Consider the following 21,899-nt stretch of genomic DNA (forward strand, 5'->3'; position numbering starts at 1 on the left):
ATAGATAGCACAGAGGATCACACACAAAAGGCCCAAAACTCAAGCACTTTTGAATAGTTGACTAATCTTCAAGAGAATAATTACTAATTATTATCCCTTATCCTCTTAAAAAAAAAGGAGTAGTCAACCAATCAAAAGCACTCACGTTTTGGGTCTATTTTTTAAATTTGTCACTATTTTTTATTGGTGACCTCAATCATTAAGAACAGTGTTCAGCATTTAACAAAACAATGTGTAATATCATCTAAACTCTACAGAGATAATTAAAATGGTTGAGGTTTTAGTTGTTTTTATCCACTTAAAATCATATTGTTACAAATATCTTTCTATTCTTGTGGAATAAGTCTTAGATTATAAATCAACATGATTAAAGGTGTCACGATTTCTTTTTTTAATGATGAAATCAAGTTTGTTGTGCACAATATGCTGTCAGTATATTTCAACATAAGACAAGAAAAATTGTATATCTTATTATCCATATCACAATTATAATATCCATTTTTACCTCTAGTACAAAAACACTACAACTTTTTCACACACTTTACTACAGGTTTCAGAGTTATAACATATTTTGCATATCTTTACAGTAAAAGCATTTTTACATACCAACTGTCTGCCTGTCCAGTCAAATTCTCCATCATCTATATAGCCTTTTCGTTCGAAGAGATCTTGAAACAGTTTTCGAAGGTAATCATAGTCAGGAGTTTCAAAGAAATCAAGTCGCCTCACATATCTAAGATACGTAGCCAATTCCTCTAGGAGACAAAAAAATTAACTACAGTTATTCAATAGGACAGTGGTATACAATTTTTTTTTAAATCATTTTATAATGAAATAAAAACAGCAAACATTATAGGAAACAAACGTGGATTACCAAAAATAAATGCAACCCCAAAGTGATTATAAATAAAAAATGCATCCTCTCTTCTTAAACAATTACAAGTCTTAATATTTTAGCAAATTATCATACTTGTAGTTACCATATTTCAAACAGGCCTCACATCAAGTTTAATAATGCATTGTAGCATATTTGTCACCATCTGTATGGAATTTTTCTTTCATTTCAGAGCTTGAACTAAAATTTAACTAGTAAGCAAGATTCCACAGAACAGTATTTGATTTATACAACCTGATTATTCACTTATAAAAAAAATTACCTATATTATTATGTACAAGCTCCATAAACCAATACATGTATAAACCTCATAACACAGTGCAAATGGAAAAACAAAACAAACAAACCTAAATTTTATGATAATTTTGTAAATATTATCAAGAAACTAGATATTTCTAATAATCTTTAGTGGTGACACAATCAAATTCTGAACATTCCAAGATACATTAAACATGAACAGACATGATTTCGCTGGCTTTTGTTTGTTCATCATTTTTTTATCAATGACATTTCAGCAACTTTTGTGTAAGCTTGACAGTATTTTTTTGTACAGTACACATAACAGAAACCTCCCAAACCTTGTTAAAAAACCTGAAAAATGTGTTATGTATGTTACGAGTGCTGTACTGTATCACCAGAAAATATATCTTGGATTTAGTCAGAGCTAGTGATACAAATTAACAGCAAACTGGCTAAAGGTGAAAATTACAGTTTAAATACCAAAAGACATAAAAAATATTGAAACCTTACAGTCCTGAAACTGTTATAAAAACAAGTTAACTGCAGATGTTTCTTTACACATTCTACTTAATTTGTCCATTGTGGCTCGAAACTAGTGCATGTAAAAGAAAAAATAAAAGCACCTGAGTTAAATCTTTTGTCTCACATAAGTGGCTAATAATTTATGTTCAATACCAGAATTCATCAGTTGGACTGCACAACAAGAGATAAAATATGATTCTAAAAGTGCTGTGTGTGTGTGTTTTATATATATAGAATACTTACATACAAAAATATACAAAAGTGTAAACAAGACTTTTGATAAACAAATTTCTTCATATCCTAACTGATTTGAGTATCATGTGATCACGAATGAAAAGTATATTTTAATTTGTTTATTTTAAAGATCAGATTAAGTTATTAATAAAACTTGTACCACTGAAAGAGTTAACTAAATATATACATAGCTTTTGTGGAAGTTGTTTTTTAATAAACCTAAAGACAAGAAGAAACATGCTGCCTATGACTGGTTTATAATGAACACAAATAATAATTACCTAACTTAAGAAATTTTAAATTGTAACAAGTAACACAGACCTGGATATCCCTCACAAAGTATTTCAACAGATGTGGCTCTTTTCGTATCTCCTATTTTTTGGTACCGTTCCTTGAGTGTATCTGCTTTCAACCCTTGCCAAGGTAAGCTGCCTCGAAGGAAATACATAAACATGTGGCCTAATGCTTCCAAGTCATCTCGCCTACTCTGCTCTGAAAACAGGGTTGATTAAAAGCAAGTTCTAAAATCACAAAAATATTTATAAGCTTTCTTTCATGAGACTTAAAACTGCATAGTTTTCTTTCATTTTGGTTATTTCTAAAAGTATTATATTATAATACAACTGAACTGAGTAATATAAAATATATATACTGACATCAAACCTTTCCTTCCTATGCATGATCTATGGATATACTTTTCAAACAGTATAATAAATTTATAGACATATTACAGTAAAATTATAATTTTAGACAAGCTTATTAACCCATAATGAAACTTAGAACAAAAATGTACTAATATTTCATGAAGAAAATATATTTTAAAATGGACAAATGAATCTCACCAATAACAAAACAGCTTCTACTCTTACCCATACCCCCTCTTAAGATAAACTAGTACATTTTTTTAAATGAATTAATCATACACATTTAGTTTTAAAACTGGTGACAACAAGTTTAAATTACATTGCTTTAAGCCTTTATTTTTGAGATAATTATTCAAATGGCAAGAAGCTTTATTAAATCAACCAATAAACACAACTTTGAAATAACCATAACCTCATGTGTCACATGTTTATACATGGTAAAATTATTAAAGTAAATATGAAATGTAAGCCTAGTACAGATTTTTGTCAGTGTGTGACAAAAAATATATACAATTCACTAAAAACAGATTTGTTGCAATCCTAGAAAAACAGACAGCACTACCTCTACTATTAATCAACAAAACTTGCAAGATGGTAAATGACATATATGTGGGATCAAATAGTTAGGGAGGGGAGGTTTCATTAGAGTGATTTACTTCTGTAGGTTACACTCGTGGGAAACCATGAGAATTGTCTTTTGAAGGGGGCAGCTGCAAGACATGTAAGTGTGTGTAAATAATAATTTAATTAAGATTTTATTTAGTTGTTTTTTCCTGTGTATATAGATGTATTACATATAATTTCCAAAAACGTACATATAGATCATTTTTCTTATGTAATATGTTAATGAAATAAGAGTAAAGGTTAGCTAGAATTTAAATATAATAAACTGTAAACTCTACCTTTTCCTAGATGAGTGTTAATACTCATATATCTTGCTGTTCCTGTAAGACTCTTGTGTTCTCGGTATGGGATGTGTTTGTTAGTCTCAGGATCTATGTACTCTTTGGCTAAACCAAAGTCTATTATATGAATAACATTTTGCTTTTTGGTTGACTGTCTTCCAATTAGGAAATTTTCTGGTTTCACATCACGGTATATTAGATGTTTGGAATGAACATATTCTATCCGATGAAGCTAAAATGTTAAAAGAGGAATTAAGAACAAAACATTCAGAAACTTATTAAAATATTCAAGACAGAAGAAATATTGTATTGTATTCCATTTATTGACAACAAGAAAATACCCAATATATATATATATATATATATATCAATCATTACATGGTTTTATAACAATGTCAGACCTAAAGCCCAATGGAAAGTTTATTGTAAAAGCCTAATATTTAATAAGTTGTTAATTTAAAAGTAAATATTTATCTAAATATTTTTGTGCATTTTCAACTGACAGAATAAAAACGTACTGTAATACATCAATTCATGCTTTGAGCACTAATCTTAAGTTCTATTAGGATTGTATGATGTAACAGTTTATATCCAAGTATTTACTTTACCACTATTTCATAAATTCATTTCATAATATTCAGGATTTAAGAGATTTAATAAAAGTTTTCAGAATTATTATATATGTGTAAACAAATCTTTTAAGGCTAAGTGTAAATAATTTTTGAAAAAATTCCCCCAGTTAAGTACTTTTTTTTTTAATACTCTTTTCTACAGAACATATATTTAATCTTACAAACAATTTAAATAATGAGCAAAGAAACTATGATTACAGATTAAAAGAAAACAAAAAACATTCTTTGGTAGTACTTTAATAAACTTATCAATAAACAACGTCATCGCAAATCCTATAATCTATGAGGTATTATGTTATTAGTAGTAAAAAGTAATTACCTTAGAAACAAAATTACATTGACTACAAAACTGATAAAAATTAGTGACATGAATACAAGTAAAGCTTTCATATTTCCTGTTTTATTCAAAATACAATTAATTAGTATATGAAAAATAATATAATTTAAATACCTCAGCCCTCTCTTTCCAAACATAATGAAAGTGTTTATAGACAAGTATTCTTATGTTTTAGATTTCTCATTAGGTTACTAAGATATTTATTTTCTGATCATTTTGATGAATGATGTCTTTCTTTCCTAACAAAAATCTCCACTTCTTGAAGTTCAAACACAATTGCCCTGCCCTCCAATGTATGAAGAACAATAATGAATAAAAGGCTCATTGCTTTACTTGATCATAAGTTGTTATCACTTTACTATGTGAAGTTTTATTTACCTTTAAATGCAAAAAGTCAAACCATGAAACTTAAAATCTTAGGCTTTGGGAAAATAATGTTTTGATTTAAACCAAATCATGAAATGAGGTATGGATGATTAATAACAATAGCACAACTATATGTTTAAGCAAAATCATAAATCCTAAAGGTTAAGCATTCAAGAAAAACAGGTTGTGAATGAGAGGTGGGATCTTTACAGCATATCACTATAACACAAAACAAGTATCTGACACGTGCATTTCTTTATTGAAAAGCAAACTGCTTAAGAAACACACTTTCTGACCAATGTCTTAAACAACAAAACAATACTCATTCAGCACATAATATAACTTGATGGGAGAAACAGTTTATAATACAGTCACATAAATACTATTTCACTTTATTATTTATATTATTTATAATATACTCTGAATTTGTAATTTACTTAGTACATACAGTGTTTCAGTGTTAAAAAGGTTTCTACTTCCTTAATTTGATAGTGTACTTGTTACTTTTCCAGTACAAAAATGAGAAAACTTGCTCACCCTCACTAAGTACTATGTACATGGCAATAATTTCAGTTGTACTCTTAGTCTGATGCCATCTGTGGTCACTTGAAAAAATTCTAAGTGTGTGAAACATCAACAGATATTTTTCAACACTTACCAATTGTACCGCAATCATTAAAACAGTTTTTAAACTAAATTTACGATCACAGAGATCAAAAAGGTCTTCAAGGCTGGGTCCCAAAAGTTCCATTACAAGAGCATTGTACTTCCCACAAGGCCCAAAATAGTATACTTTTGGTATTCCTTCTATAAGAAATAGATAAAATAAATAACTTAAGTAGCTATATATATATATAGTTATGTTTATGGATATATACAAATAATTTTACTACATTCTTTCAAAATTTTGAATGTTTCTCTCATTTTCATTTTCTGATTAACATCAATTTGTTTTTTGAGTCTTTTAGTTCAACTTTTATGATTCAACTAAATTTATAAAAATGATTAATCTTTTCTTTTATACTTTCACTAACTGATTTTTTCTTTAAAAGTTTTTGTAACAGTTACACAAATATAGCATTCAACATCAGATTATTGTTTAATAACTTTGTTTTCACTATTACCAGCTGCAGTTAGAAACAATAAATAAATAAAAATGTGAAAACTAAAATGAATAAATAAATACTTGCCTTGAATATACTTGTAATGTCTTTGGTATATGCTCAAAAGATAGATCAGCTTGTGCATTTTTAAAGATATCTTTATAAGTACATACGTACACCTTGAGCAGTCGCACGAAGCCATCTTAAGGATAATATCATAGCTTTAAATGTTTTAGTTGTGTTTTTACCTCTGAATTTAAATATATTTTATTTATTATATTTCAATTACACATTACTGGCTATGTAAAACACATTTTTGCCATTTACCATAAATCATTTAGCATTTTAGTAATATGTGTATCAACTTCTTTTTAAAATAAATTTAGGGAAAATTAATACTCAAAATTGCACTGAATAACAGTTTCAACAATTTATCATGGCACTAAAAAATTGTCTTAAAAAATCTAAAATTAACAACCTTTTCCATTAGATCATATGAACACTTCTTGGTTAATTTAAAACTAAATATGGACTCCTATAACTTTCACTAATAAAGATTTGAAACAGTACCAAACATTTAACCTTGAATTTGCAAGTACATCAAAGAAGTTAGAAATATCTTTTTTTTTTAATTACACCATGCTTGAACTTATGGATCTTACAATAAGCCAGTGATGCACATTTTCCACCTTATTTATTTATAAATATTAATATTCAAATAACTAAACAACTTACCATGATTTCCAAGAAGCTTGTAAAACCTATACTCTAAGTGAAGTTGGGGAGCTTTGGATTTCATGGGTTCCTGGAATGTGAATAGAAAATGTTTAAAACTTCAGAAAATATATAATATTAGAAACATTTATTTCCTTAATCACAATAGATTATCTTGCATGAAATATGTCTTGATTCTCTTTTACTAAAACACTGCTAATTTTATGTTAACTTTGAAATTATCAAACTACAATGTTTAATTTATATTGTACTTTTCATGTACACAATAAATGTACTTAGGGATTATTAAACAACACTGAAACAGGATTCTGGCTACTTCTTTACTGAGAAAAATCAAGAGAGCATCTACAAAATAAATAAAAAGGGATCATAAAAAAGCAACAAAATTAAGCTGGAGAAACAATAGACGTTATTTACAAATTGAACTACAAATCCCTATTTTGATTCCAACGTATATAATTCTAGGTAACAGCATGGAACCAAAATAAGGGTTTGTAGTTTGAATAAATAGTATCTTTATGATCCCTATTTGTAGGTTTTTAAAAGTTCCCTTTTTTTTAATCTTGTTTGCTGTTTTTTATGCTCAACTATGGGCAAAGAATTACTTGATGAGGTAGCCAACTTTCTATATTGTAACAATAATAATCTAGTTCATACAATTTATGATGATTTATGGAACTGTTGAATATTTTATTGCATCAGTTCAAGATGTAAAACATTAAGCTGGGGTTCGACTGTTATGGAGATTTGCTTGTGAATAAAATGAGCATTTATAGTTTCTGTGAAACTAAATTCTCTACACATAATGCATAGCAATGGGGATATATAATGCCTAGAGTTAAAGAAAAATTGATGGAGTACACAATTTTACCAGTAGTAAAGCCTTTTCATATAAATTATATACATCTAAAACATCACTTCAAATAAATCATGTCTTTTAAAGTGATTATTCTACAAATGTGTGTAATAAAATTTAATATTATGTATATTCATTTTTTTTTACTTCACTTCACATATAATAGTGATTGGTTCCCTAAAGACACCAACTGTATAGGGTACAAAGCATTAAGCACCTATATGTCAGACATATTCACCTATTATTGGCCATTAATTTCTGTTTCATCTTGTTCTTACACTTTTCAAAGAAAGGCCAGATATGTGTAAGAAAACTAACTTTAAGGGGGTTATGATAATATTTACACTAAAATTATGATTTTTTTACCCCATGTAAAATACGAAAGAAACAAACTGACTTTTTAATACACTCTACAACCTTTGAAGTACCTGATTTAGTATTCTACAAAAACGTTTGGTGCAATATATCAAATCATTTTTTTATAAGCTAACAAAAGAATAATAATAGGAAGGATAATTACAAACAGCTCATTTATTTGAGCAAATTTTCTTTTCCTTGCAAGTCTAGCATGAGAGATGTTTTGCACTTTTATATACATATATATACATATATATATGCATACAGCCTTAGCATTCAATAGTAAAGTGTTGTTTGAACTTAAGTTTAACTGTTTACAGTTATTTTTGCCCTAACATTCTATTAAGGTTACAGGCAATTACCTATGATCCTTCTTACAAACCATGATCATGGTTCCTGGAAATATTTAGAAAATACATACAATTACTTATAAAACAAACAACTTCACCTTTCAAATTGGCATGACCAATGTGCAAACTTTAGACCTATTGTAGTTATTACTAATGAAAAGGCTTATCAGCAGCATCACCAATATGAACTAAATATTTGTCAATTCTTTAGTATCATTCACTATTTTTGTTGTATTTTATAAATAATAAATTGTACTACTATAACAAGTACGTTTTGCTCTTATCTCACTTTATTTTGTAGTAGCTTACTCACTATATTTCTATACATGCTACTAAATTCTTATATTCATTGGATTTTCAATTATCATGCAACACATTTATAACACATAATAGTGAGAAAAACTCAACTCATGTACTGACATTTGTTTTTTGTTATCTTTCATAATTGAGAAGAAAACTGTTAATTCAACTAACTTTTCATAATGAAACTCAAGACATCTTTTATTTTGAAATGAATTATTGTTATATATATGTAAGGTGTTAATGTTAATTTATAGAAAAAGTATTTCCTCTTTTTCATGAACAAATTTTTACTTACATAATATCTACAAATAATTATTATTTTAAAGTTTTGATTTTCATTATACAATTAGCAGCAACATGTAACATGACAGTTACAATCATATGCGTGCACGTGCGTGCAAATCATTTTCATGAAGTAGAATGATGTCATTTATATAAAATATAAAGAGAATTCTGTGTAGATATTCAGACAATATCTGAGTAATTCTTACAGACAAATCTTTTCTACTCATAATTGGTTCACTTTTCGATTTAATTAATAATGCACAAAATTACAATGCAGTTCACATGCAAAAATTAAATTATTTTGGAAAAAATAGTATAACTCACTGAAAGTTGCCAGATTTGGCCATAATATGCTGAGCAATATTTTGCTATATTTTATTTTTTATTACAGCACACTGCTTGTGTCTAATATTTGACATATGTAAAAGTACAGTGTACATGTATATCAAGTAATGCAGACTTACAAATGCTTTCTAACTTGTGATTTTAGTAATACAGGGCACTAATTAAATTAGAAATACCACCCTGTTCAGTCTTTCAAAAGCTATGCATACGCACATTACTTAAATATATTTCACAAGCACAAATTTTATGAACGCATTGCTATTCATAACTTTTACGAGGAAACTGCTTAGATTAACCAAAACATGAAGATAACAGTTATATGTAATGGAATAAATCAGTCACTCACTGAGCTCTCCAAAGTTAGTACATGCTGTTTTGTGCATACATGTACACATTTTGCATCAAGTTATCTGATTATACAACTACATATATAACTGATTTATTTAGTTTTCCAGGTCTAGAGGCATGCCACTACATGCAAATGTATACATTTTGCATCAGATTGTCTGACTACATTGACGTTATGTATCAAGTTATTTGGAGGTGGGCTGTATGATATACACAACTACGAGACATTAGGTAGAGCCATCTGATGCTGGATCTTTGCCAGTACATTTATAACCACATTCGCCAAACTAAAGACAAAACAGGTACAAAACTTCTCAGAACAAACAAGACTAAATCTGAAATGAAATGTTTGTCATGCTTTTATAAAAGCCAAAGACGATAATATCTTTGTTCAATATACATCTCTTTAAAAACAATAAGTAATCAAAAAATTTGTTAAAGGTAACAATTTCATTTTTTGATAAAAAAAACTACTAAAATATCTTTTATGATCTTCATCTATACATTTTAAAAGAAACTTTAAAACGATGATCATGTTATAAATAATTTTAGACTTTGTGAACTATTAATGGTAAAACATTTCAAGACATTCTCTCTCTTATAGATAGCTTTTGTCCTAAAATTTATAAATTTAAATTTAATGATAAATCTGTCATAACATAAGAAATTTCAACTCTTATACGTACTCTTACCCACATTACACAAAATTATACTACACCATAAACAAGTTGTTACTAAAACTAGAGTTTATACTATTCAATTTAGAACATTTTAATAAATCATATAAATATTTTTAACTCAATAATTTATTCCAATCATTGCTTTTAGGATTCAATTTTTTAAAATTGGAAAACAATATCTGAAATTCTATATCTATCAATATTTGCAAATGGCCAATGATGAGGATTCTACAAACATTAGTTAGTAAAATAAAAAATTTTGTACAATAAAAACCATTTTTAAATGCACTTGACAAAATATGGAAACATTTAATAATATTTTGTAATTGCTAATTGACAAAGTAAAATTCTGATACTTACCAATTTGATAGCTACATGTTCATTATTGTATAGATTCTTACCTGCAAATAAACAAATCTTTAGTAAACAGTATTTCATAAAAAAATCTGATTTTTGGGTACAAAATACTTGTAATCTTTACTAATAGTCTGCTAAATTTTGTGAAGGTTTACAAACTGTAACAAAATTTGTAATGTAAATACTTAATGTGTGCAAATGTATATTATACTAAGCCTGTTCCAAAAAGAGTTAAATGTTATGTTACAGTTGTGACCAGAAAAGGTTCAAAATGTTGTGATTGCATAAAAATAAGTAGATTACTTCTAAGTATGCTAGAGATAAAACTCTTTAGCAATATTAAAATGAAGTACAGGGTACAAAAGAAAGGCTCAGATATTATATAAAATGTAACTTACAATACTATCATAAAACATATAAAATAATTAAATACTGAAGAAAACTTGTTCGTAAAAATTTTGGTATGTACAAATTCTAAAGCAAGGCATTAAATAATCATTATATATAAAATTTTTCATCAGTTCCACAAATAACTTTTTACACCACCACAACATGTTCATGTATGTTTGAGAATTAATATTTTCAGCAGATATTTTATACAATGATGCAGGTAAGCACAGTATTATATAACAATATAATAATGCATAAGCTGACTCTAGCATTAATACTAGAAACAAATTACACAATTATCTTTAACTACACATCATCTTATAAATAAAGATTTATAGCTACTGCATAAAACTTAATATTCAAAAAGTTCTGAGAAGCATTCCGAGTTTCAAACTCACATGCCACAAGTGTGTCATACAGTCCATAAATAAAAGTTGGTTAGAACCCACCAGCAGGGCAACTGGTAGACAATGCTTTAATTAGCAATTTTAAGTGAGAATTATAGCACGGTAATGTAGTAGATTGCTTTCGAGTATCAAGTACAGGTGGAAAAGTTGGGTTCTCTCTAGAATCTATATGTTTAGGTGCTTTGAAATTCCAATGCATCCTTATTATTCAAACTTCTAGGTCATATTTTAACAGTTAACATTTTTAATTAATAAATACAAAAAATATTTAGATATGACTAGGAAACCTATAGAAATGTAAAATATGCACAGTAGCAGCAAAAATATCTATTTCTATTACATTTGAAGAATAAGCAGCAGTTAAAAATTATAATAATGTTTTGTTTTCTGTAAAGTGTTGTGTAATTCCATGTTTAAAGCCTTTTTCACATCATGTACATTTCACGCTTCCTCGGCATGTGAAGTTTACTCTGCAATTTGCTTGTGGAAACCAATTATGACTGGAATAATGGTAAACTGCAAACAATGTTCACTAAAATGTACACGTTAATAACTTGAACTATGCAACTCCATTTGCCTTGCTTGTCCCACTTATAGTGGCTCAGCACTTAGAGAATTAAGTTATTATTTTAAGCTGTGCTACACAAAATTTCACATGCTGCTTATCTTTAACATGGTAATTATGCTTCCAGCATGTTCAGACAGAAGCTACACACAATGTAAAAATAGTGTCCAAAAACATCAGTTTTTACATACCCATTTTCCATATGAACTGTTTTGTGAATCTTTTTTCCCCACCACTGCTGAAATAATTTGTTTTTCAAGTCTTTACTCTTTAAAGGTGTATCATTTCCACGCATAAAGAATAATGACATATCCATGCTTCATTACTTCAGCAAAATTGCAAGTAGAGATATGCCTAGACTAATGGTCCAACATATATCTCAGGATGGCTGAGATTGGTATTAAAAGTGTTAATACCCATACCAGCTGTCCCAAGATATATCTTTACTTCAAATGGGTTTCTCATCATCATGAGTCAATTCTCCAATGGCAAAGAAGTCAAGAAAAATGAATCACATCTTCATTAATTAATGAGTTACTTATTATCTTCATGATTCAAAAACACTGGCAAAAGAATACAGCAAAATTCTAAGTAGAGACCTGTGTAGGCCAGTCTGCACCAACAGTCAGTGAAAATATTAGTATGGAATATCTCAATAAGAGATTGAATAAAATTACAAATTATTTCTGCCATCTACATTAACATCTGCAATATGGATCCTTATATCAGTTAGTATTCCTAATTAAGATGATAAACAGTTGATAAATAACATACTGAAACAGCATGGGATATATTGATTCATCTGTTGTTACATATTCTAAACTAAATTAAAACTGTTAATAAATTTCAAAAACATCTTAAAGTCAGCCCTTATCACTCAAACTTACACAGCTTTTTCTCAAACTCACTTAATATTACTGCCTCCATAACATCCAATAACTACCCATTCCAAAAGACAACCACCCTGTTAAAAAAATAAAACTGCCTTAGCTGAACATGACTCTTAATTTGCTTAAATGTATATTTGTATCCCCTAGATCTATAATTCTCACTGTTAAGTATGAAAAATGTTGATGCATCAACATTATCAATTCCTTTTACAATCTTAAACCTTCAATCAGATCCCTTGTATTTCTGCATTTTCAAAGAAATAACAATTTTAAGGATCTTAATCTTTACTCATATGATAATCCCTCCATTCCAGGTACCATTTTAGTAATCCTCCTTTGAACCCTTTCCAACAATTCAATGTATTTCCAATTATGATAACCCACACACAATACCTTACATTTATCATAATTGAAACCTGTCACTTTTTTGCCCAACTCACTAAATGATATAACTTTTTTTTTTGAAGCAGCAGCATCCTCTTCAGAGCAAGCAACAACCAAGATATTGATATCATCAGCAAATTTTAGTAATTTATTGACCATTCCTTCATCTTTGTCATTAATGTAAATAAAAAAGAACAAAGGTCCTTAGACTGAGCTCTGAAGTACCCCACTTACAACATTAATCCAATTTGACTGAACTCCATTAATAATAACCCACTGCTTTCTTTCATTAAGCTGCTCTTCTATCCAATTAGTTAACTTATCCTCCACACCTGCAGATACAAGTCTCTTTACAAGCCTTTTATGTGGCATGTTGTCAAATGCTTTCCCTTAGTGAAACCATGCTGACTATCCAATAAAATTCTCAACTTTGTTAAACCACTTTGCAAAATATTTTTATCAGATTTTCCAAAACTTTTCCCACAAATTATGTAAGACTAATAGACCTATAATTACTGGGACAACTTCTATTACTCCCTTGAAGACAAGAGTGTTATTAGCTAATTTCCAATCTGTTGGTACTTGTCCACAATTCAAAAAATTAACAAAAGAACTGTGGTAACTGGCTTACATACCCAATGCTTGACTTTCTTCAAAATCCTTGGGGAAATGTTACCATGACCAGGAATCTTATTGCTCTTTAAACTACAATTTGTTTCTTAACCAGTTCAGAAATAATACGGTCATCATCCCTCAAGGGTCCTTACTCCCCCCTAAAATTTTGTTCACCTATAATGTATTTAAAGAAATTCTTACTGTTAATTTTTAAATTTTCAGACAACCTTTTCTCATACATCTCGTTTTACTGACCTAATTTCCTGTTTCATCAACTTTTATCTTCTATAATCAAGTCATACAAGTCAATTTAAATTTATTAAATTTATGATGCTTTTCTTTAATCTTATCTCTTATACTCTTTGTGAACAAACCAGGTTTTTTACATGCATCTACCCATTTCTTTGTATAAGGAATATGTTTACCTTGAATATTTAAAATATTATCTTTGGAAATTTTTCACATCTGATCAGTGTCTCCAAATAATTCACAACTGATAAATGTTGTTGCATCCCTTCAAAATTTGTAATCAAAATGTAATTATTCCTTATCTCCATAAGCAGCAAAAAACTAAACTTAATAGAACACCCAAATGTTCCCCAATTTCTACCCTCTCAATCATTTCTATATTTGAAGGTTACAATATATACATAAAATAGCATTATTCCTAGTAGGTTACTTGACTAATTACTGAAGAAATCCATCTAAAACAGTTTCCAGAAACCTTTCTCCCTCATAGTTTGATTCTACCATTTTCCAGTTTATATGCCTGAAATTAAAATCACAGATGAGTTCAATAAAAGTTGAAATCTTAATCTCGTAAAATTTATCAAATAGTAAACTTCCCCCTCTGAATAATGTTTTGCACTTGACTGACTGATTGGGATTTACACAAGTCCAAAACTGCTTCAGATGCCATAAACAATCAATAATTAGTTACTTCATTTATAGTATCTATTTCCAAATATTCAATTAAAATAAAACTTGTTGTATTTAATCTAAAGTGATAAGTTTACCTCCTGTTTTTTTTTTTATGATTAACTGACATTTTATATAGTGCCATCCAACAATGTATATGTATACAATGGAATATTTATCAACCATTAATTTTATCCTAAACTGCTGATACAGCAAAAATTTGTGATACAAAATAATAAATATTCTTTACAATATACAGTGGTTATGAAAACTGTAGGTGTTCATTTTGGGGGTTGTCCAAATAAATGTGCATATTATGGAATGGACAAAAGCTTTTTCATTCTTTACATAAACACCATCTTGTACTCTGGCATATTTATCTAAGTCTAAACCAGACAGACACTGTTAATTAACAGACAAATATTCAGTATAAATATTTTTGTGACATGTCTGATGTTTTGGATACAGCATACATTTTACTAAAAGCTTGCCATATTGTTTAGATGTGCATAATAATATTCACAATTATAGTTAACACATCTCCAGTAAGTGTTTTTTTCCAATGGACTGAGCCCATGCCCTTTCATTTAATAGTGGTTAAAAAATTTGTGCTACAAAGACTTTGTAGTTCAAAGTATTTCAGCCCTTTTGTGTATCTACTTAACTTCCACTGTATTTATAACTCTTACAATTATAAGGACTTTACATTAAACAGTCTTTCACCAGTGATCTGTATAATGACTTGAATGTAAACTACATCTGCTAAGCAAACTAATTTCATGAGAGTATTTTTGGGGTTTATGTCTAAATTACTCTCTGAAGAGAAATATTCATGTTTGGTTACTTAAAGATGTTTTTATTCATAAACATTTTGACTTGTATTAAATGTGTGCTGGTTTTTATAATTTACCCAATCTTCAATAGAAGCCTGTTTTCTAATGATCGGACTAAATCAAATTCAATCTATTTTACACAGAATTAATTGTGACTTTATACTCAAGTTTTCAAGTATATTTGTAATTACTTACATGTAAATTACAAATGTTTTATCTGCACTCACACATTTATACATATTGGACATAACAGTTCATAATTTGATGTAATTGTAAAAGGGATTAAAGATAAGGTTAGCGATGTGAGTGGAATATGTATCTGGATGTAGTGGGTTGGTAAAAGGGCATAGGTAAAAACAGTTGGATTAAATTCAGAACAGCAAACTTTGTAAAAGACAAAAATTGTGTTAAAACTTTGGCCAATAGGACTCATAGGGGGAGTCCAGGGGGAGGAGGCACCAGGTCTAGGAATTTCTCTGAGGGTCACTGGTTGTACCTATGTATGGACACACAGGACTAAACTGAACTGTTAGTTTTAAATTAATATCTGAGCCCGTTCTATGTTTATGTGCAAAAGCAAAATTAAAAATGGTTTTATTTCAGTAAGACAAATAGTACTTTAATATACTCTCATTAAATTAAAAAAATGTTGCATTGAAAATTACATCTAAAAAAATGTTTAAGTAGTATGTTTCCCAAACTTAAAGTGTGCACATGATTAAAAAAAAAAGATGATGCACCATAGAGGAAGATATTATAAATTTCAATTAATCATGTTTATTACCAAATTAATTATTTTACTTTTTCTTCTCTGAATTTCAAGTAATGTTGCATATTACAATTTTAAATAACTGGAAATCATAATTTTAAAGTTAACTGAAAGTCAGTATACACTACATTTATATTTTGCCAACAAGATTGATGTACACAATTTTATTTTACTATACAAGCAACAATACAACTTATAATAATGTTATTACAAATGATTTATACACAAAAGTTTTACAAACATACAAACAGTATTAAGTCTTCTAACTGGTCCAGAATTGAGTATTTTATTAATGGTTCATGATGAGTGAATTAATTCTAAGTTGATAAATGAGCTAGCTTTCTATTCTTGACTGGCCTCATGGCCTTTACAAGCCAACTTTTCTGTGAAAAAGATATCTAATGTTCTTGTAGAAATGCTAATGTCTGAAGTTAATTCTCTGAAGTTAAACAGTTTATAATGTTCAAAATCTATAAATGTTCCAGATAAATTATCTGTACTTTCCCAATTTATAAGCATTTATCACAGTTATAGCTTCCAAGCTTTATAGTATATTAGCTACAGCAAGCCAGCAATATAATGACTATTATTTGGCATGTTGGTTTATGAATGTTAAAGTGAAGTTCTAGAAATTTAGTTGGCAACAACATAAAACATATTGTTGATTCTTACAGTCATGAATTTTCTACAAATTTAGAAAATATACAGGAATTTTGCAACATGTATTTAACACTAAGTTTCTAAACATGTATCTAACTAAAACAAACATCAGTATTAAAATAAATACATCATAGTTAATCCATTACAATACTTATATATATTAACTAAGTGGGATAGTGTTTTAAATATTTTGTGCTTTAATACAATAAACTAGAGTGCTATAAAAGTTTGCATTGTCCTACAATGAAAATGTATTTCTGATAGATACTTCTTTTACAAAATAGTACTGTCTTATATTGATACAAATTTTTTAACACATGCCACTAGCTTTCAACCTCCCACTTCTGCAGATCCACATGCATGTTATCATGCAGCAACTCTCTACCAGTAGATACAAGATACCACTCCTATCATGATAAGTGTCCTCTTCACATCTACACTCATCAATCACTTTGAGATTGGCCAGAAGATCTACACTATATATTATCAGAAGTGGGAAAGCTTGGTTGGAAATGTAAGTGGACATTATCTGTAGAAAGTACATTTTCAGTACAAGAAAATGCTAACTTCTGATATAATATCTTTACCTCTTTTCACAAAATATCTAGAAACTTACATTGAACTGGTAGAGGGCAGACAGAAAAAAAAAATTACCCTTTTTAAAAAGCACTCAGAAAGAGACCAGGAGGTGTGGAACCAAATAAGAAAATATCACACCTAAGCAGGTGACTGTATCACATCTGATCCAGATATACTCTTCATTGTTTTATTACCATGTCACAGATACAAAAGTAACAAAACATAATGGATCCCAGAATATATATGATTAATGAATGGGCCTCCTGGGTGTCAAGTGGGAAGGGCACAACATACCTTACTAGTAGTTCAATTTAATTGATTACCAAGCAGAACCTGGAATGGTACATTAGGTCTGCAGAAGGAAGTGTGATATGCAGTGATACTTACAGGATGCCACTGCCCTACTCTCAGCTGAGTGATATGATTCATCACTCAGGAGAACAGCCCTCCATGGTCCACCACCCCAGCAACTTGGAATTGATAAGTGGTAAGGGCTACCATATTCCAGAAGAAAAAAGGGGAAAACATATTGGAGAGTCTGGAGAGCTGTATCACCTGAAACAGTGTAACATGTTACCACATACCCTATTTTGTAAAGCAGAGCTACCAAATCGACACTGTCGATAAATCAATACCTGGCAGCAACTGGAAATGTACATTATGTCACAATAGGAAGTCTCAATGACATGGAGCATCAGTGATGGAAAGCAATCTACATCTGTTTCACTCATGTTAGTCCATAAGTGTACGGTCTAGGATCAACATATTTATGAAGCAAAAAAACTACTAGAGAGGATTGTTAGCAGTCGCAGGAAACACTCTATCTCTATGGTGCATGTAACCCAAACCTGCTACATAGCAGTCTTGTCTTACATAATGATAAAACATATGCATACAAACAAAAATTGGCAGTATCTGGAATTGTACATCACGTCTATGGTAGGAAGAGCATGGTCATAGGATGAGCAGTGTGGTTTAAAAAAAAAAACTATATACCTAGTCAGGCACCACATCCCACACAGAGGGATCCACAAAACACTAGTAAAAAGGCAAAAAGTTCCTGAAAAAGTAAGAAATGTTTGAAAAAAAACTAGTTTTCACAAAACCAAAACATGAAAATAAAAAAAGTCAGTATATAAAGGAAAATGACAACATATCTGTGAGCAAAACCCAGCACTACTGCCAATCAAGAAGTTATTAACAAGTGCCAATGTGAAGAAGGTGTTGATTATAAATGATGTTTTGCTTCTATTTGTAAAGCTCCTGCATGACCATTTTGCATGCTGATATGCAAAAATGGGAAGTGGAAGACTAGTGGTATGCACTAAAAACTTATGCCAATAGAGGGCAATGCTAGTCAAGAAAAGGTAAGATATCGTAACAGAAATAACTCTCAAGCTTAACAACAACAGCAAGTGGTATTATAAAATTAACAATTTTTCATTTGTGATGAATGTTATCAACAATTAATAAAACATTTCCTAATGGATCAGCTTAACTACATGTATATAACTGACATTTTTTACTTATTCACCATCAAAAAGCTGCTACTTCTTATCAATTCAGTTTCAGATCATGCTGCTATCAGCACCTATGAAACGTAAGAATCACCGACTGTGCTAGTACTGTGTATATATATTGCATTTATACATGCATATATATTATATACATATTACATAATAACTCAAACATATTTACATTACGTAGCTTCACAAGTTATATTTTAAACGACAAAATGAGTGAAAATTAATATCCATAAATTATAACTTCAATTTCACAACAGGGAGACTTAGTTAAACACGATATCTATTTTATTTCAATATGTGACTAACAAGCAGAGAAATATCTTTATGTGTACATAAACAAGAAATTATTATGAAAGCTGTAACTGTGTTTATGGACCACACTCTAAAGTTTAAAGACAGCTCAAGGAAAGACTTAAAATTAAAGAATATGCTACAAGGATTTAAAAAAGTTTATTGCAAATTGACAAAACACACACATACAAAATTTTGGTAAATTGAATGTTTCAGGCAAATGTCCTTCTAAAACTGATAGTTGTATAAACATTCATGTCTCTTCAGAAAAAAAACTAGTCAAAAACCAGAAATGATCACTTGATAAGCAAAACAAGCATAATTATAAAGAAACAGAGATGAGCAGTTTATTAAAGCAAGTATGCATTTTATTGTGAAAACATATTTCACTTGTAAATATCTAATCAACGGTATGAAGTAAAGAAGTGTTATAATCTATTATACATAATTTCAAAAGCAAATCATAAAATATTTTTTCCAATTTAATAGCTTATTACTTCTGGGCAGATTACTTCAGTGTACACATACACTAGAAATATTCAACTTATAAATTACAAACATGTCATAGAGACTACATCGATTTGTGATCTGCCTTATCTCTTGCTTATGCTACTATATGCATCATTTACATTGTTTGTTAATGATAAACTTTATCAAACCTTCTACATGCCTATTTCACTCTTGTCACTCTCCCACACTAACCATATCACATACACTTATATTTAACTGACTGCTTAATGGAAATAAATTATCCTAATTTAAAGACTCAACTTATAAAATAACAACTGCTTATGATGATATAAAAGTAAAAGAAAAAAGTAAAATTTGGCTAAATCAGAAAATAAACAAAAGCACAGTTATATTGCAATGAAAAGCCAAGTGAAACTCTGAAAATACAAATGCAACACTTATTTCTTTTTTTCACCTTCAAAATTTCTCAACCAGCAATTTTCTATACATAAATTACTATAAATATAGAAAATAGAGAACCTTAAGAATCTAGAAATCTTCAATAAATTACTCAAGTAGCCTATAACTTTCAAAATTGATTAGATTAATCTATTTGTTAACAAAAAAATTAGTTTTATTAATCATTTCCATGTCACTAGAATTATACTGGCTAATTATGACCTTACATCACCAAAGGTGAATAACTCATAAAGGTCAACGTACCCGATACACACACTTCAAACATATATCATGATAATCATGAGAACTTTTAGATGTAAATTATTTTGTTTTGGCCAATTTATAATTATTAATACAATAAAAAACACTATCTAAAATAGCCAATTACTCTATTTACTAGTCACAAACACACGATTTCTATAACCATTTACCTAAAGTCCATCTTTCAAACATGTACTATACAAGGCTTAACGATTTTACACAGAAGACTATTCAGCAGAAATAAATGCTGAAATAACATATTGTGAAAAGTATTAAAACTAACATATATAATACTTAAACACAAAAATTATCTACTACTCTTTTAATAATTTATGTATAGCTTTTGAAGAGAAGCTTTCCATTCTGTCACGATCTTACATTTGCCGACGGATTTTATATAAATCTGCTATCCATGGCTTCTCTCAAGCTACAACAGTGGGATCCCTTGTACACATAAAATGAACCAGCACAACAATTACTTCAACAAAAAAGAAAAAAACACGTTACAAAACCAATTATGTCAATTTGTTTTTACTGTTCTGTGGCAAACATACAATGCAAATCCATCAGTAATTTACATTACCTCTGGGCACAACCACAACATAGTCTATGTCTCAAAATTTAGTAGTTGTAATTTTAGAACCTTAAAATCCACATAAAGGAAAAACAGAGTATTAGAGCAAATATTTTTCTGATGGCATAATTATGACTTTACTGGTTTCAGGACCTTCAAAAACATGCAGACATGCTAAAAGTTAAATTTTACAGTTTATGATATTGCTGTTATTTGGTATGTTTTAGCACAAAGTAATTCGGTTATATGCACAAAACAAATGGTAAAAACTGTAAAAATAATTGTTATAAAACATAAAAAATACATCAAATTAAAATTAAGCAATGTACAACATTCAGATAAATAATTTAAATAAAATTAAAAAGGCCAATGGCTCATAAAAATTATAAAAACAATCAAATTTGACAGTGCCAATAAAAGAACCCAATGTCAGAGCTAAAACCTTAGGAAACATGCTATTGCTCAGAGTCATAACAGTAGCATGACAGTGAAATGGAGGTAATTGTGACTTGAGTGACATAAAGGTTATATATTAGTCCATCAGTGATGGAAAAAAAGAAAGCGATAGGTTAGAAATCTGCGACAAATGCGGAGCTCTAACAAGACAACTTCCTCTCTATGATTGTTATGGAAACACAGTTTACAATATCAACAACTTTAACAATTAAGCATTTTTAAATTATCTGGGCAAAAAATAATCAAGAAATTGAAACATAATTTAGATATTTACAGCTTTACCTCAGCTACTGACAAGTTATTCCTGAACATGCAGAATACTTAACTATTTCCACCAATACATTACAAATTATAAGTGACAGATAAAATGGAAAATTG

At 29.2% G+C, this 21,899-nt stretch overlaps 1 protein-coding gene across 4 annotated transcripts in view; it reads right to left on the reverse strand.

Moving 5' to 3' along the window:
- The window catches only part of LOC143240336 (casein kinase I-like), a 50,078-nt gene that overhangs the window by 19,375 nt on the left and 8,804 nt on the right, over positions 1–21,899 (reverse strand). For all 4 annotated transcript variants that reach the window (XM_076482597.1, XM_076482596.1, XM_076482598.1 and 1 more), the window contains 6 exons: positions 10,498–10,538; positions 6,614–6,683; positions 5,434–5,582; positions 3,438–3,672; positions 2,213–2,383; positions 607–755 (listed from right to left, as the gene is read on the reverse strand). In XM_076482597.1, coding sequence (XP_076338712.1) covers positions 607–755; positions 2,213–2,383; positions 3,438–3,672; positions 5,434–5,582; positions 6,614–6,683; positions 10,498–10,538 — 815 coding nt within the window. The remainder of the gene's footprint in view (positions 1–606; positions 756–2,212; positions 2,384–3,437; positions 3,673–5,433; positions 5,583–6,613; positions 6,684–10,497; positions 10,539–21,899) is intronic.

This window comes from Tachypleus tridentatus, chromosome 13 (genome assembly GCF_004210375.1).
Source record: "Tachypleus tridentatus isolate NWPU-2018 chromosome 13, ASM421037v1, whole genome shotgun sequence".
NCBI lineage: Eukaryota > Metazoa > Arthropoda > Merostomata > Xiphosura > Limulidae > Tachypleus > Tachypleus tridentatus.